We start from the raw sequence: 19,232 nt of genomic DNA on the forward strand, positions 1-19,232 counted from the left end.
TTGTGTAACACGCTTTCTTTCATGACCATTCTTTTTTTCACTTAAAGTTAGCCTCTGTGCTATAAAATGGGTTATGCATCTTATATGTGTGTGTACAGTAGCTTGCTTTCTACAATTAACTCCAGCAGGGATTCTGTGGTAATTAAATCCAGCAGGTATCTACGGTGTCCACAGCTGGTACAGTAGTCTGCTTGTAAGTGACTTGGATGTAGCCTCACTTTTGGCAAGTAGTGGCATCTTGTTGAGCACAGTCAGTTGGGATGTAAGAGCACCTGACAGAATGCAGAATAGACAAGTGATGCCAAAAGCTGGCGACAGGTTACAGAGGTTCCTACTTGTGTCACTGCAGCAACCATGCATCTCCTTCTTAGCACAAGCTGTTCTACGTGATATATACTGCACAGGTACTCTGATAAGCATGGTGTTATCAATGTGTGAGCGGCAAAAAGCTTCCCTTTTTCGGGTGAGTGCTGGGTGTTGCGGGAAGCATAGTAATGCATATATGGCTGGAGGTTTACGACTAGCTGAACGTGTCCTGGGGAAGACAAGCCTGGGGTTCAAATAATATGCATTGCGCAGGGGAACCTCGACACTGCAGTATGCACTTTTGTCTACGAAAAGTGATCTACCGTATTCAATTCCTTGCAGAGGTCATTCACTGTTTGGGCTGATTCTGTCTGTATAACTATATTTCCAATGTTTCCCATGTGGCATTAGGGATTGTGAGAAGGTTAGCATATTCTATATGGCCTGCAGCTCAGTGAATAGGCTTTTCATTTCTGACATTACTTTTCTTACAGGAAATTCAAAATCTCGTCAAAGGCATACAATGGAGAGAGAAAGTCTGCTGCACCCAATCTGGCATCCTGGACGCTGTTTGCTTGTGGTTTCGGCTCAAAGTTGGAGATGCGTGGCTGGACACAGGACCAGACTCAAACAGCTGCTGGGAACAAGCCATATTCACAGGTAGCCACGCAGCATGATGCACTGCTAAAATCCAAGTTGTTGATTGCTTTCTATAAATATAGACACCTTGTTATATAGAAACATTAGCTGAAAGCAGTTTGGTTGGGTGCAAAAGTATTATTTAGAACGTCAGAAGTTGTAAAGGGCTGCCAAAGCGGAACCTCAAAGCCACTGTTAATAGCAGCAGTAGCTGTTTCCCTAGTTAATTTGTGCGTCAACTTGTTTTGCTGTTACAGCAGTTGAGAACCAAGAACTGGGATTGCTGTGTCTATTCACCCATTTGTCTTTTCCACTATGCTGTCATCAGTGTGTTGCTGTTATTGTGTTTTCACTATCAGGCCAGCCCCACATGTCATCACCGCATGTAAAAAAACAACAACTTTTGTTTGTTATTGTCACTGGGAATCGAACTCTCACACCTGTGGCACTACGCAGTTGGGAGCTGAACACACTAGAGAGTTTTAGCTTGTCCAGTATTAGGGTAAACGCAGGCGGACTGGGCATTGGGGCGGAGGCATAAACGTCAAAAACAGCTAATATTGCAGTAACCAAGTATGCTACTTCGATGCTGGTGTAAATTTTTAGAGCTGGCGTAATCGTGTTGCTACCGAAAATTTACACCCATAGCAAAGTAAAACACACTTGGCTACTGCAATATTAGCTTAGCTTGCCTGATTGAGCTCTGCGCCACCAGGTGGCTGCATCATGTAGGCTGCTCACGTTTACACCTGCAACCCTCTGCCCCAATGCCCAGCCTGCCTGCATTTACTCGAATACCAGACAAGCTAAAACTCTCTACTAACTACTGAGCTGGTTGTTGTTCAGCAACCATGCTTCACAATTTGTATGGTGTTTTGTGCACCATGCAGACACAAGGAGGCTGTGTCTGTGCACGTACTTAGGAAGTCACAGCAGGCAATACTGTGGCAGGTGAAGATGACTGTGCTCATTGCAAATAAGTTATTCTTGAGAAGTCCGTTGTTGTCGCGGTAAATGAATTCAGCACCAAAGGAATTGATGAAGTCTGAATATTATTTTATGTCTTATTGTAATGACTCGTTACTATGATTACCTTTCTCGTGTTATAACCTTTGTTCTGTAACATTTGTGCTATGATAACTTTAATGAATAACTTGAAACCAGGTGGGGAAACAACTTTCACTGTTAATGGTGCAGCTGAAGTTTTTTTTCACTGCTTTGTTACAATATATTTTTTCTTAACTGGCTTCAAGCAGTGTCTGTTTCTGGTATAATTCTATTTCATGCTAGTGTTGTTATATCGTTTACAAGGTAGACACATATTGATACAGAACAGCCGCCACAGTGTGGCTGCACTGAGGAGGAAGAAGACGATGTGTGCCCGCTTGATATAGCGTCGCCATTTTGGCCTTCGTTAGCTCCCCTGTAAATAAATTGTAAATAGCATTGGGCATCAGCTACAAGTGACATTAATTTGGTGGAGGCAGATGTTCCCCTTACCCGCCATGGAGCTCCGCAGCGGTTGCAACGGTGACAGTGCAACTTCGGCTCCTGCTGGCGGCACTTCATCTATGCAAGTGTCTCCGCCTGCAGCCCCAACACTATGTCGCCGTTGCCCCCCTTCGGGATCCTAGTGTTTTCACCGGAGTCAGCAGTCCTGATGTTGATGCAGGCTCCGCTTATACAAACGTGTTAGCACCAGTCACAGGTGGGATCCGACTATTATGCTTGCCAACGTTCTTTTCTACCTCGACGGAGCTCTACTGGCATGGTTCCAGACTCACGAAAAGGAGATCTCGAGCTGGGATCTCTGCAAAGAGAAGCTCTGCGACCTTTTTGGCAATCCGTTTGGTCGCTAAGTCAATGCCAAGAAAGCCCGTGCCACACGTGTACAGACGTCGACCGAGTCCTACGTGTCGTACATTTTTGACGTCTTGGCCCTTTGTGCCAAGGCTGACCCGAACATGTCCGAGGACGATAAGGTTAATCACATCCTCAAAGGCATTGCTGACGACGCCTTCAATTTACTGGTGTTTACGAACGTCACCAGCATCGATACGATCCTCAAGGAGTGCCGCCGTCTCGAGCTTGCTAAAAGCTGCCGGGTATCCCAGCACATCACGCGACTTCCCAACACAGCTGCTACGTCATCTTGTGACGACTTGAGTGTGACAGTGTGACAGTCGCAGTGTGACAACTTGAGCCGCATCATTCGTCGTGAGGTCAAAGCAGCACAACCGGCGGCCCCTTCATTCCTGTCACCTGATCATTCTCCGGTGACAATCTCCTTGACCCAGGCCGTCGTCCAATGTTGGCCTGCAATCCATTTGTTCCATATGCTCGGAATCTCTTTCTCCACGCACGTCGGCACCCCGCTCTTCTTACTCCTCTTATGGACAGCACAACCCCTCTGAATGGCGAACCGTGGGCGACAAGCCGATCTGTTTTAACTGCCGACGCATTGAACATGTCGCTCGCCACTGCCGCAGCCGCTGGACTTCTCCGACGCGCTATTCTCCTGATTACCACCCTCGTCCTTCTAGCGCGCCCTTTTCCTTTGCTCCTTCTATGCCCGCCCCATCATCGGACCCTGCGACACCTTTGACAGGACCCCGCTACTTCCACTCGCCTTCTCCCTCTTGCCATCAATCTCGCAATCTCGTTCGCCCCCGTCACGCCATGATCCTTCTCCGACCTACTCGCCGCACCCCCGGCCGGAAAACTAGACAGTGCAGCTTCTGAAGGTAAAGCTGCAATGACGACATTGGCACGAAATCCTCGCTTCACCTTAATCATGAACAAGAATCTTGTGGATGTTCTCGTCGACAATGTTCCCGTGTGCGCGTTGATTGACACTGGGGCGCATGTGTCCATTATGAGTGCTGCTCTTCGCCGTCGGCTCAAGAAAGTTCTGATGCCTGCCCCGAACCGAGTTGTACAAGATAGACAGAGGTACTCTCGCTATTGTTGGCATGTGCTCTGCCCGACTCACTATTGCTGAGAGACACACCGTCGTCCTCTTCACCGTGATCGAGCATTGCCCTCACGAACTCATTCTTGGTCTGGATTTCCTTGCCAATCATTCTGCCCTCATTGGCTGTTCGGCCGGCTCACTTCGCCTTGACTTGCATCTTCTTGCCGACCCTGTGGACCCGCCTCCAAGCCATTTGAGCTGCATGGATTTTATTAGCCTACCGCCTCACTCTGTGACACACGTTGACTTGTTGTCCTCACCAGCTATACCCGACGGCAATTACGTGGTCGCACCAATTCCGGCCGTTATACTTACACATGGTGTTACCGTGCTGCACACTGTGCTGACAATTACTGGCAATCGCACCCGCCTTCCCCTTGTCAATTTCACGCTAACCGCGCAAGTTCTGCCTCAAGGGATCTCATTGGCTATAATTAGCACTTTGCAGGATGATGAGGTCAAGCCATTCACAGTGGAAGATTGTTACAGCTCAGCCCATACCGTGACGTCATCGCACAGTACTGACGTCGACATTGAGAAGATGGTTTCCTCTGACCTTACACCTGCTCAAGCTGAAGCCCTTTGCCGCATTCTTGAAGGCTATCGTGACATTTTTTACTTTGACAATCGACCCTTAGGTCAAACGTCCGTTGTGACCCATCGCATAAATACTGGCGATGCGAACCCTATTCACCGATGTCCATATCGTGTTTCTGCGTCGGAACGAGCTGTTATCCAATAGGAAGTAAAAAGGATGCTTGAAGAGGACATTATCGAGTCTTTCTATAGTCCCTGGGCTTCTCCCGTCGTACCTGTCAAAAAGAAGGATGGAACGTGGCGCTTTTGTGTAGATTATCGCCACCTGAACAAAATCACAAAAAAGGACGCGTACCCTTTGCCACGTATTGATGACTGCCACGTATGACTGCCTGTACGATGCCACCTATTTTCCTTCTATTGACTTACGGTCTGGCTACTGGTAGATATCCGTCGACGACATGGACCGAGAAAGACTGCATTTGTTACCCCCTGACGGCCTTTATCAGTCGAAGCCGTTACAGAGCCTTTCGGTCTCTGTAAAGCGCCCGCCACCTTCGAACGAATGATGCACTCTTTGCTTCAGGGGTTCAAGTGGTCCTCCTGTTTGTGCTATCTGGACAACATCATCGTTTATTCGCCCACATTCGACACGCATCTAGACCGTCTTTCAGCGATCCTTGACATGTTCTGCTGCGCCGATCTCCAGTTTAATTCGTCAAAATGTCACTTCGCTCTCCACCAAATCACTGTCCTTGGACACCTCATGGATGCCAGAGGCGTGCGACCTGATCCGGACAAAATTCGCGCAGTTACAAATTTTTCTGTTCCGAAGTCTACCAAGGACATTCATAGTTTCGTAGGGCTGCGCTCTTATTTCCGACGCTTTGTGAAGGCTTTCGTGACCATCGCACGTCCCCTTACCAACCTCTTGAAGAAAGACACTCCTTTTTCTTGCAGTCCTGACCACGCCGCCTCTTTTTAGCAGCTCGCTACTCTCTTTACCACTCCTCCAGTTCTCGCCCACTTTGACCCGTCTGCCTCAACGGAAGTTCGAACTGATGCCAGTGGTCACGGCATAGGAGCAGTGTTAGTACAACGCAAGCGTGGACATGATCGCATTATAGCCTATGCCAGCCGACTTCTATCACCCACCGAGCGCTATTCAATCACAGAGCGTGAGTGCCTCGCTCTTGTGTGGGCTGTTGCGAAGTTTCGTCCATACTTGTACGGACGCCCATTCTGTGTCATCACTGGTCACCATGCTTTCTGCTGTCTATCCTCGCTCAAGGACCCCGCGGGACGACTCACTCGCTGGGCGTTACGCCTGCAAGAATATACCTTCTCCGTGGTATATAACACGGGACGCTTGCACCAAGATGCCAATTGTTTGTCCCGCTACCCCATTGACGAACCGGCTGATGCGGACGCCATTGCTTGGGTTTTCTCTGTGTCCCACTTGCTTCAAATTTGCAACGAGCAACGCCGCGATCCTTCATTAGGAGCCCTCATCGACCCTCTAGAGTCAACGCCTCTCTCCGGATATTTCTCCTTAAGGAGGGGACATTATACCGCCACAATTTCGATCCACACGGCCTTGACCTTCTACTCGTCATTCCGTCGCACCTACGTTCGACTGTCCTCAACCAACTTCATGACGCTCCCTTGACTGGACACTTGGGCGTCTCGCGCACGTACGACCGTGTACGCCGTCGATTCTTTTGGCCGGGTCTCGCCCGCTCTGTGCGGCGCTACGTTGCCGCTTGTGAGCCCTGTCAGCACCGGGAGAAGCTCTCCACACTTCCAGCTAGATGTCTCCAGCCGATCGACATCCCACCAAAACCCTTTTTTCGTGTTCGTCTAGACCTTCTTGGACCAATTCCTCTCTCGGGATCCGGAAATAAAAAGGTCGCCCTCGCTACTGATTATGCTACATGGTACGCAATCACCAGAGCCCTCCCAACAAGTTGTGCTACTGACGTTGCTGACTTTCTTCTCTATGACATCATTTTAGTGCACGGTGGTCTGTGCCAATTAGTCACCGACTGTGGCCACAGCTTTCTCTCGGCAGTCGTCGAGGACATCCTCCGCTCCTGCTCGACAAAGCACAAGTTCAGCATGCCCTACCACCCACAGACCAACGGCCTCACGGAGCACCTCAACCAGACCGTCACCGACATGCTTTCAAAGTATGTTGCGACCGACCACCACGACTGGAATCTTCACTTACCATATGTGACGTTCGCGTATAATTCATCGCATCACGACACCACCGGTTATTCACCATTCTATCTCCTATATGGCCGAGAACTCGCAGTGCCCTTGGACACTTTACTGCCCTTGGCCACACGTTCAGCCACTGAATACGCCTGCGACGCAATTGCACACACTGACCACCCACGCCAGCTCGCCCGCACCCGTCTCGAAGCCTCACAGGAGCATCAGAGATGCCTCTATGATTGCCGCCATCGCGACGTGCACTTTTCTCTGGGTTCTCTGGTGCTTCTCTGGTCACCCGTTCGACGTGTGGGCCTTTCCGAAAAGCTACTGTCGCGTCACACTGGCCCATACCATGTGGTGCGACAAGTGACCGATGTCACGTATGAGATCATCCCCGCCAACCTCTCAGCGTCATCTTCAGCTGCAAGTGACATCGTTCACGTGGCGAGACTAAAGCCACACCACACACCTTTCACCGTGGATGTGTAGATTAAGCACCGGGACGGTGCTTCTACTGCTGGGGGTTATGATGCGGAACAGCCGCCACAGTGTGGCTGCACTGAGGAGGAAGAAGACGACATGTGCCCGCTTGATACAGCGTCGCCATTTTGGCCTCCGTTAGCTCCCCTGTAAATAAATTGTAAATAGCATTGGGCATCAGCTACACATAACAATATTTTTGGTTCCACTAAACTCACTTTTGCATCCCATTACCTTAGAGTCACCTACTGGTGGTCATTTGGAATCACATGAATTAATAGTGCTGCTTGCAGTATTAAGAGGAAGCTTTAGCTCGGGCCCAACTCCGACGCGGCCTATTCAGATACATGTAAAAACGCAAAAACGTTTTGATGAGATAACCCCTGGACCGATTTTGATGAAATTTGTTGCATTTGAAAGACAAAGTTAAATTCTAGTGACTGTTGGAAGCGGAATTTCGATTTAGGGCTTGAATTTTCTTAAAACGATTTTCAAATATTTGACCGTCTGAAAAAAATAGAGGCACGAAGTTTACAAATTCATAGCTCTGCATCAAGAACTGATATCGCGGTTCTGTAAACGGCATCCATTAGATCATTCAAAGCGGACAAATGCAATATGTCATTTTACATCTTACGTGAATTTGTTACGTTGGTTACAACGGTTTTGCAAAAGTTGTATTTCCCTAGGATTAAATTTTTTTATATTCATGTGTAACATATCAATTTTGTCCGCTTTAGATGTACTATTATATGAAATTCACAGAATTGTATTATCATTTTTAGTGGTTGAGTTACAGAGTTGTAAACTTGATAGTTTCGTTTTTAGAAAATTTTCAATTTTCACCAATTTTTAATAAAAAATTGACGACCTAATTCAAAAATTCGAAACCAACAGTCACTAGATTTTAAGTTTTTCTTTTAAATGCAGCAAACCCCGTCAAATTTGGTGCAGTGGTTGCCGAGAAAAACGAATTCTCCTTTTACATGTATTTAGATAGGAGCACCCGAGCTAAAGCTTCCTCTTAAGCATGGAACCCAGCTTCGAGGTAATAGTATCAACAAGGCTGGAAGAAATATTTGTACGCTACAGATTCTTATTGCTGCTCTTAGTTCTTTGCTACTGTTACAAGTTACAAGAAACATTTTAACAACCTCAGTACAGGTAAACTAAAGAACTATGAACATTGTGTAATTTAGGCAGTCTTAAGGTGCAGGCTTTGTACATACAAATACATTAAGAGGCGAATGAATCTATCGCTGTTAATATAGTGGATAATGCTATCAGCTAGATTAGATACTATTGTCCACTACCCCACTTGCTTTAACTACATACGCTGATACCTGACATGTGGCTACTTGAGATGTTGTTGCAGTTGCTGTTGGTATTCCAGTGCTGCATACCATAACAATTTTTTTCTTTTTTTAGTTTAATTGACGCTTACTGAATACCAATTATGAGTGGTAGGCGTAAAAGCATCAGTTGGCACTATAGGCACCAGGCATGGGATGAGTTTGAACCGGTGGTGGCTACATGCGGCGACACCACAGATGTAGTGGCATGTGACGGCCGAGTCGAGCGCAGCAGGTTCAGTCGCCAGCTATATTGATTTATTATGTTCCGTCATTTTTTCTGTTTTGCATGTTGCCAAAATACCATGTGGAACCACATCTGAACATATTGCTGGAATTTTGGATTCACAATCAGTTACTAAAACATGACTTAAGCTGTGAGACCTATTGAGTTTCATCCATTTTCGTCTCGGCCTCACCAGATGGAACAGCAGAAAGCCTAGATTCGCACGGTCCTATGCTGTTTTGCTTTTGTTTAGTTGTTCTTCTGTAAATAAGCAAGCCATTCATTCGCTTGAACATAGAGTTCCATGTAAATTGTGTTTTCACCTCCACAGGTGCGATGGCTCTGTAGCTTTGGCACTTAAGGCAAACACACGGATTTGAAGTCATAATTTTTCCATCCTCTCAGTGGCTCAGTCTATTTATATTAGAGTATATTTTCCTTCCTCATGCTTCCCAGCTCTGACTGCATCTGGTACACGACTCTGTGTGCTTTGCAGTGAATGCACCATCAACACTGGGGACTGGCCGCTGCTGACGTTTCTTGTCACGCGAAGTTGTGCGAAACAAACCACCAAGGTGTGCATTCAGATAAGGACCCACTTGGGGGTTGGGGGTCCCTACTATGTTTTGTTTTTAGCAAAAATTTTATATAAGGTGGACAGATGTCTTTGTAGAAAGGAATGAATCGTTGGTTTGTGAGACGCATCACAGATAATTAGAAAAAAGAAAAGAGATTGTAATTCACTAAAGGTGGAGAATATCTTTTTCTTGCTACTTGCACATTTTGCGTTTGAACACCTATCACTCCAAAACTAAAACATTACATACCGCGAAATATGTTTTAGTCATCTTAAACTGCTACAACTACTGACCAAAGGAAACTTAGACTTATGTCAGCCACAATATTTTCTTTGTTAAGAAGTTGCCAAACTTTGCTCTTTGAGGAAGCGCCTCTCACTGGCCCCTGTGATTAGCGGTTTTGTGGGGCCATTTTAGCTAAGGCAATGAAGGTGGAAAATTTTCTGACAAATCTTCAAATGATTTCTTGCAAAATAATACAAAAAGTAAGCAGCTACATAACGTATTTATTTTGTAATAAAAACCCAAATACGTCGAAATTGACTGATTTGGAGGGTGTTAAAACAAAACAAAAAAGGAAAGCAATATTAGCCGATTTTCATTAGAATGCCCTTGCAGGACGGATGAATCTAGCACTGCAACATAGTTTGCATTATTTAATTTTAAGCAAGAAAATTGAGCCTATCTTTGTACCCCTGTAAACTCTAAGAAAAGTTTACACCCTTTGGGTTGTATCTTCCCACACAACAATAAACGTCATCTCTCTTGTCCGCATTTCATTTCTTTAACACTGTGAGCCCTGTACTTCCCAGTAACGAACAGCGTGCGCGTTATCAGCATGACATAGCATTCCCGACAGGAAAGTAGCGGGTGCGGCGTTTTCAAGAAAGGAAACGCAAGCAAGGCAGATGACGATTATCGTTATGTAGCAGATATACACCCCAAAGAGCGTAAACGTTTTTTAGAGTGTACAGTCATTGCTATGATCTGTGTAATTCTAATAATAAAATCGAAATTACATTCATATTACATTCTGAGCATGTTGTTTTTTTGGTGTTAAAGAAAAGTAACTCAGATTGTGGCTCTTTTGCCTCTTCCGAGCCATGAGATGAGGTGAGCTTTGGTTTTCAGGGCTCCTGTATCCTTATTTCCAGTACGGCATGTTAAGGTAGCAGTCACGTGAGAGCGCGCATATCGAGCTGTTTAGGGCTGGCCTGGGGAAACTATTTCTGGCAATACTCTCTAATTACTCCTGCTATCTGAAACTCTTCCCCGTGTACATGACCGATGCACCAGCCCAGTGGCAAAGCGCGATGATGCCACTGCAGTGGAGGAGTCGGCTGGGTGTGTTCAAATAAGGGCAGCCACAAAACAGGTCCCAAATATTTTTTATTTTAACTAAAATTTAAATTAGGTAGAAAAACCCTTCACGCAGTAGAACTGAGGCTACTTTTCCTCCAAACTACCTTGTTTCACACAGAAAAAAACCTTAACTGAGACAAAGGGCAATAATCTCGTTACTCAGTCGCAAAGTGTTGCAACTTAAAAAGCGTGTGGTATAGAAAATATAGTTTTCTACGCATTAAATGTTTTACTCTAAATCTATACAACTTCTCTCACGGAATTAAAGTAAATGCAGTTTAATTAATCTTAGCACCCAAACTTTTCGGTTCCCGAAAGCTTTTTGGTTCGACACCCTTGTTGCTGCATGTGTGTTAGGCAGAAGCATGCAGAGTCCACTGGAGATGCTCCCGACTGCACTGACACAGTCCACATTTTCAGCACCTCCACTTCCTTGTGATTGTACAGAGATAACCAGCCGAAGGTGGCTTAGTAAAGCAATAAGCTCCACCACTCGCCTCGCCCTCCTCCTTATTTTATTTAAATAAATTGTTCGTAAGGATGTCTACATGCTTCTTTGCTCTAACATGTGATGAAAAGGGAAACACCATACGAAGAGTAGCCATGGTGATATACAGAAAATGCTTATGGAAAAGGTATTGTTAACAGTTCACGAGTCGTGACAGAGCTACCACACCACACCACAATACAAGCTTAATGCATCCCATGTGTGTGCAGGAGCTGTTGAAAAAGTTCGTGTGAAATTGTAATCTTTTGTACTTTGAAGGTTCTTAGAAACGAACACTCAAGAATCCCAGTGCGTAAAGCTGTTAAAGGGCCCCTGAAACGGTTCTGACAAATTTTGTAGGCGCGTAGGGTACAGCTTAAGTAGAACATTCGCACCACAATTTAAGTGAAGCGTTACGTATTAATGGAGCTGCAAGCGATTAGAAGTTACCCTCCTCCTCCCTAGCTATGCTTTTCCTCCTCAACTCGCTCGCCGAGCGAGCGGCGCTAAGCTCCGCCTTCACTGGTTCAGCGTCACGATGCGACGTCACGTCGTTCACTTCCGGTTGTTTAGGAGCACGCCCCCTCCCGCGCGAGACCTCTCCGCTAGCCGCTTGGCCGTCGACCGAGAGCTATCGAAGCAGCGTGCGTTGCGAGCATTCTGTCGTAGCGCCGAACGTGTCCGGTACTCCGCTAAAAACGGGCAAGCTGGTCATTTCGGCAAATGACTGGAGGCATAAACTCAAGCTGATGAAGGAACTTTAACCTAGACGTACGTGAGCAGCCTGATCGGTCTCCACGGTCCAGACACTTGCTGGCGCAGCGCTTAACCAGTCAAACAAAGCGCTAATACTGCTCTAACCAAGTGTAAAGCATTTTAAACATACATAAATCAACGTGTTGATGATTACACTCCTGCGAAAAATACACACCAGCAGCAAAGAAGAATACACTTCGTTGCTGCTACTGTGTATGGTTGAGCTCTGTGCCACCAGGTGGCTGCACCGTGCAGACCATTCACATTTGCCCTTCTGCTCATCTCGTGGCTCATCCCGGCACAGTCAAGCGGCCAGACCCTGTCCCCTTGCGCTTGCGTTTGCCCTGATACTGGACTCGCGAAACGGTATTGCGTTAGTAACCTTCCGGTGTAAAGTGACGGCCACAAACGCGCAAATCCTGGCGCCGATCGGATACCGGCAGTCCCCTGCGCAGCAGCCAGTTCGCTTGTATACTGCCTTGCAGAGGGACACGATGTCGCAGCTTGACATATTGCCAGTCGCTAGGTTTGCAGTCCACAAGGCAACAAAGTCGAATCATAGTGCTCGCGAAAAGACTGAGACCGACTCTGACCGCGGAGCTCTCGTCAAAATGGAGTACGTTGTAACACAAGCAGACGACACTTGCTGTGTGCCGGAAGTGCTGAAGTGTACTGAAAAATTGTTCTTGTGCATTCTCTTTATGTTACTTTCTTTTTATATAAACAAATGAACTAACATTCCAACTATTACGAAGATTATTTGTTTACCATACAGTTGGAAAAATTATCGACCACGCGCCCTGGTCAGCCAATCAGATAGCTCGCCCACGTGACGTCATATGGGTTATTTGCATCATATGGGTAGGGGCGGCTTAAAATTCCGCCGAGCAGTGTGCTACGATCGGCAGCGATGTGTATTTTTAAAACCTTATAATAAATTACACGCTTTACGCAGAGCACTTAGATGCATCAATTAATGATCAGAAGGACCTACTCTAACGACTCAGTACGTTTGTAGAAAATCGCCAAAATCGTTTCAGGGTCCCTTTAAGCATACACAAATAGTACAAAAGCACTCCATTCACCTTGGTCGATGTTGAGCGCTTAATGAACCCAGAAACCTAGAGATTATAATTATCTGTTACTATTCTTATAACTTTACAAATATTTGTAAACATACATTATTGAAGGCTTCTTTTTTTACATGAACATTTGTTAAAAAATTATTTTAGCTTTTCATGCCATCGGTTTAGCAGCTTTCCTGTTTTTGTTTTCTATTTTTTATGTTTGCAACACTTGATGTGTCAATGTGAGCAGAAAGGCTTGGTAATAAATGCAATACGTGCTTCTTGCATTGGAGCGTACTTGCTGCAGTATGCAGATTGAAAAGAAGTAAAATAAAAAAGTGGCCTCTTAAGTGCCGAGCAAAGCATTGTGAAGCAGTAGCTTACTAAATAAGGTTCCTGCTTTTCAGACCTCACACGGAAGTGCCATGTCAGTTTCTTTTACCGTGATGATGGGCTGCACATATTAATATGCAAAACAGGTCGGGTGTGTTAACAAATTATAGTGCCTGTTAAGATTACTATCGGGCCTGAAACGAGACTTTCAGTGCCTCTTTTAGAGGCCTAAAACCCACATTTTTAGTGCCAATAATCCGGCTCCTAGTTATGACATTCTTCTGCTAAGCACGAGGTCATAGTTTAGACTTCTGGCCGTTGCAACCACACATTTTGATCAGTGTGAAAAGGTTTGCACGCTTATATTTAGGTGCATGTTAAAGACCACCAAAGGTAAATATTAAATCAAGTTAAGGTGATAGATTAATGCTCAAAAAGATCTTAAGTTGTCAATATGATAGATAACAGAGCTTTAGTAAGCGAGAAGTTGTAGCAGATGTAGCACATGATTTGAGGCTGTACCAGTACATTCTATTACTAGCCCGGTGACATCGTATCGCCTCATTATTGTGTCACTAGTGCTCAAATGATAATAAGGAGATCATTGCATTGCATTGCATTGATGCTACTATTCTACTTCTATTCAATACTTAGAAAAAAGAACTCATTTATGTCATCATTGACCGCAATGCAGGTGGTAAAAAAATTTTGCTTTTCGCTCGACGCTGCATTGCCGGCACTCTCATGTTTGGCAATTTCGATACGAAGTGTTGATGCGCTGGTTTTGCTGGATTGCGAGGCTTGTACTAACTGTGGGCAGCAGAAAATACTGTATCCATGCGTTGTCATAAGGTGCCCTCCACATTTAACTTTTTCTATACTGAAAGCAGTAGTGCAGGCCCTCGGGCATCATTCTCACCAATGGCAGTATAAGAGGATGATGTATGCAGCACCAGACCGCCTCGCTCGTGGTAGGCAATTTGAATTGCGCTGGGGTAATGCGGCTCCATCAGCCACGATTTTCTTTGGAACCAGGACTTTTCTTGGCACGGAAAAGCTCAGGAAGATTTCTGGAAGGGTATATTAACAGTTCACATTGACTTAGCATTTGCCTTTAGTGTACCTTTAAAGAATTCCTGGTCGTCACAACTAATCTGGAGCACTCCGCTATGACATCTCTCATAGTCCCAGTGTTGCTTTGGGACGCTAAACCGCATAAACTGACTCAACTCATTCAGTCAAAATCTCTAAATAAAATTCAAGGTTATTTTGGATCTGCTCACAACATCCCACGTGAAAAACATGGAGAAGTAGCGCATTATAGGAGCTTACACTTTCTTGGGCCAAATGCTGCAAATGTGGTTAGAAATTTAACTTGGTGGCTTTAGTCTCTGAATTCATTACTTATATTTAGGAATTGGTCAGCTGCGTATTGTAGCTTTCACCTCATCAGCTAACTTATTATTGCTGTTTTGCTTTCTTTGTGCAGGTCCAAGTGCACAGGTGTCATGTGGCGAAGTGGTTGAGCTCGCCGTGTCCTGCCAGAGCCACATCTCCATGCGCTGCACTTTAGAGTCACCGGGCAAAGCCTCTCAGAAGGAAGTGTTGAGCTTAGAGCCTGCCATTGTACGTGCAATTAATGGACAAGCACATGCAATGGCGCAGATTTCTGAAAAAATGAGTGGAACACTCGAAGAACGCTCTTCACAAAGTATACTGGATATTTCAAGTATCCCAATCCTAGGCTTGCTCCTTGTGCAACGTCAACCTAACTGGAGGCTCACTTGTATGCAAAACTCAGATTTGAAAGATATTGTTGCCCATTTTGTGAAGGCTCATAAGTTGGAAGCGTCTGTTTACATGGCAGAAAGCCTGGAGGAACTGTACAGTGACAAACAGAAGCAGTACGATGTGTTTATCGTTAATGTTTTCGAATCATCTGGGCTTTTGCGGCAAGGTATTCTTGAAGACATTGCTCTGCTAAGGTAAGTTGAGGTTGCGCTGCAATTTTCTTTGTGGAATACAGATACCTCTTCTTTTTTTTCACTGGTAAATGTCATTTTAGCAACATTAGCTGTAATTCATTCACAGCTCTGCTACAGTGCTCATTTGTTGTTTCGTCAATCTAGATTTCATGTGACCAGTTAGTGGAATTAACATGCATTACAGGCTAACAACATATAATGCATCGTTTGAATTACTCAGCGAGTTCAACAATCGTTGCTTATTGGTGTACAGTGCATTTCGTGCTTGGAGAAAGGACATGAGCATTTAGCTCATGTTTTGCATGGCACAATTCTTAACCAATCTGCTGCAAAAAATGTACGAATGGGTTAGAAGCATTCACTGATTAGCTGTGGAGTTTACCATTCCAAAATAGAATGCACACACCATTCTCAAAAACAGCAGATTAATTCTAACCACCTGATATTCTTTAACATGTGCCCTATGTTAACGTGTTGTAGGAGCCTGCTTTCATTCTGCCTCCCTCATAATGTGGTCGTGGTGGCCTGAAATTGAACCCCCAGTCTTGTCTACTGTGGCAGAATAGTACTGCTACTGCACCAGGCTTGTAGAAGCATGTTTGTTGCAATGCTGTATGCTGTCGTGACTTCTAGCCCTCAAAAAGCTAGCTCATGCTTTGAGTCAACCTTGCTGAAAGAAAATGAATAAGTTGCTAGAATATGCATCTAGTGTTTGGATCTGTGCACTCAAATTCTCGCAAGTCGCACTGAAGCGGCACAATATCGTAGCGCACATTTAATCTTCTTGAACTAGTACTATCTTTCCAGCATATCATCAATGAAAACATCGTTATGCCTCGCTTCTCTTTCTTCATGTAGAAAAATAATGTGTCTCTCTTTATCACAATATTTTTTATCACAATCTGCATCACAAAATAGAGTTACTTTCCAATCACTCATTTATGCCATCTCATATCAGCCATCATTATAAAGCATCTGTTCCTCATTGTCGTACAACCAACACTTTCATGATTTCATTCCTAAAATGCAATGACTGGGAACACTTGCCCACGTCCATTGTCTGACCCGAATGACTTTAAACATGTGCTTGATGAACATGTCGTGTACTGATATTTCTGTTCTTCTGTAATGCCCTGCTGGCCATAAATAAATAAATAAATAAATAAATAAATAAATAAACAATAATCTTAAGCAGTTCGTTGTTGATTCCTAGTCTAATCATAGGAGCTTCCTGCCAACCACTAATGATTACTTAGTAGCTCTTGCATCTGCTTCTTTTGCTTTCACCTGCTACAACTTTGACCCCATAGCAAAGAAGCAAGGTTACGGGCAGTATCTTATTTCGCTCATTAAGAAGTGCTGTCTTTGTCAAAAGTTTCGAAGCCATTGCATGCGCAACCAAACCTGCCACTTTGCTGTGTACCGGTACTACTGTACACTCTAAAAACTTTCTGCACCTCTTGGCGCTTATCTTCAACCCAAGCATTAGTCAACATCTACCGTGCGTGTCTTTCATTTTTTTAATGCAGTGTGTCCAGTACTTCCAGGTCACAAACAGCAAGTATGAATCAGCATGACATAGCATTGTTGACCAGAAAGTAGCGAGTGCAGTGTTTTAAAGAAAGGAAAGCACGCAGAGTAGATGATACTTGTTATTCGCTGGTTAGATCGTTTTTCACGGGAAGGTGACGAAAAGGGAATTTGTACTCAGGCAAGCGAGTTACGGCGAAGGCCTGCCAGGTGGTCCAAATTTCCGGAGTCTCCTACTATGGCGTGCCTCATAATCAGATCGTGGTTTTGGCATGTAAAACCCCATAACTTAATCTTTAATTTATATGTACATATGTGGGGTTCGAAAAGCTACCCCCCCCCCCCCCCTCCCGCCCTGAAAAAGTAAAGCTTTCCGCCCATGTTGTTTACCATGAAAAGCTAGTATTAGCATTAATATTCCGATTCATTATAGTGCATGCGGTGAATTTGTGTGCACAGTGTTCCGTGATTCAAATGCGATAATCGGTCTGCGTGGCGGTTGGTGCTTCTTGTTCCGCCGGTGGGCGCTGGAGACACCGAGCTGAGCCATTGTTGTATACGATGAAAACGAGGGTCTTTGTGGTGTATCGCGACTGCATTTGGGTCCCCAGTAATCGCCCAGCGTTCACTGCTGGCAGCTGTGTGTGCTGGCATGTTCAAACACAATGCGCAGATCGAATGGTGGCCAGAGCTTGCGGTATCGGTGAGTACCGAGGGGATGAATGCATGTCACAGTGCATCACACACGCTGTCACTTTCATGTGATACAAAAATGCATCAGCTGGGGTTGTACCCAGCGCCCACTGGTGGCACAAAGAGTGCCAGGTAGCCACGCGCTCGAAGTATCACGCTTCAATTGCTGAGCACTGTTCATATCAGAATGAACTGGCAGAATTTTTTTTCAGAAAAAGCTGCCTGAAACCTGACATTACCATGGTTCCTTCTTCGGTAACTCTCCGTGCTTTACTAGTTGAGAGCGAAACGTTGGAAAAACAGTCACGCCTAGTATCTGACAGCAGCACCCTTGGCTTCAGAATTGCGGATTCCATCAATGCTTTTCAGGTGGGTGCTTTTTTCTTTTGCTGTAGAAGAACTTGCACAAGTGGAATCATTCCAAAACTGCAAATTTTTGTTTTACCATGGAATATTGTTATCCTGTGGTTAAAAAATGGGCATCTTGTTTGTTGCACTTTGGCACTCAAGTTCGTGTCAAGTTCGTTAATTAAGCTGAAGAAGTGGCTTTCTTGATCTCTTAATGAGCAGAATTTTCTTAATGAAGAAAAATGTGTGAATGGTGCTTGAACTTGCTTATTTGTGTAACAGGAACATCAGGACGTGTTGCTGTGGTCCTGAATATCAAATGTTACCATGTTCTTACTAATTTCGTGCCTTACAAATGTTTCTCATTGGCCTTTCTTTTTTCTTGCTGTGTTGCTCAGCCCTGGTAAACATGACGTTTGAATTAACTGAAAGCTTGTTTTAATCTTGACTTAAAAATGCATTGAAAGCCTAGTAGCTCCATGAATACGTTCACCTTTTATTGAATTATAGAAATTTATTTATAATCCAAGTTTTCGTGAAGCAACGGTGTATCTTGACACTCATGCATCTACGAGTCGAGGCTAAAACTCCGAGTATAAGCTGTGTGCCCAGGCTTTGAAGAATATTAGTCTTTTTATAGATTCTGCACTATAGAATACTTTCAGTACCTGTCTGCAAAAATTTTCAGAACATTTGAACTGAGAAAAGTCTGCTATGTTCTGAAACTTCAAATGTACAGTGACAACACAACTGTGATGCCCAATTATTATATACCATATACATCTGTGCACAAAAATTGTCGACGAGTTACCGCCTGTACTTGACAAAGATGCTATTTTCTTGCTTTACGGTGCAAATTTAGACTGGACACAAGGAGATACACAGGACGAACACTGGTACTGACATGATGTTTCACACTTGTCTTTCATTTTGTGCTTAAGTGCAGACTGCTAAAGCCTAAATAGATGCTTGAATTTGTCAAGAGCACGCTAAATAATTTACTATAATACTTTTTTCTGCAGGCCAGTTTTCGTTTCAGTACTGAAGGGGTGGATGAGTCATGAATCATGATACATTGGCTCACTTTGTTTCTGCAATCACTGTGGCTGCTACACATGAGTGCAGCCAGAAAAAATACATGCAGCACCGGTACTGTTTTTATGAGCAACCTCATCGTGCCTAGTTTTAATGCTAGATTGTGTCGGGAAGTTCTGCTCTATGTCATGACGTCGCAATAATGTAAACAACGCCAGGTCAAGATGAACTTTAACGTAAAATTAAAATACCTTATAAATGCTTTCCGACCTTCTTAATTTTCATGTGTCATTTTACATGCGAGAAGCATGTGGTAAAGTTTGC

The 19,232-nt window shown here is 44.6% G+C and overlaps 1 protein-coding gene across 2 annotated transcripts in view; it reads left to right on the forward strand.

Annotated features, from left to right (window-relative positions):
- The window catches only part of LOC126535768 (protein arginine N-methyltransferase 9-like), a 44,800-nt gene that overhangs the window by 25,083 nt on the left and 485 nt on the right, over window positions 1-19,232 (forward strand). Inside the window, exons 8-11 of one of the 2 annotated variants that reach the window (XM_055073410.2) lie at window positions 801-966; window positions 14,807-15,302; window positions 17,738-17,894; window positions 18,736-18,769. In XM_055073410.2, coding sequence (XP_054929385.2) covers window positions 801-966; window positions 14,807-15,302; window positions 17,738-17,894; window positions 18,736-18,769 — 853 coding nt within the window. The remainder of the gene's footprint in view (window positions 1-800; window positions 967-14,806; window positions 15,303-17,737; window positions 17,895-18,735; window positions 18,770-19,232) is intronic. The other variant, XM_050182558.3, reaches the window with a different exon arrangement.

Source organism: Dermacentor andersoni, chromosome 4 (genome assembly GCF_023375885.2).
Source record: "Dermacentor andersoni chromosome 4, qqDerAnde1_hic_scaffold, whole genome shotgun sequence".
Classification (NCBI taxonomy): domain Eukaryota; kingdom Metazoa; phylum Arthropoda; class Arachnida; order Ixodida; family Ixodidae; genus Dermacentor; species Dermacentor andersoni.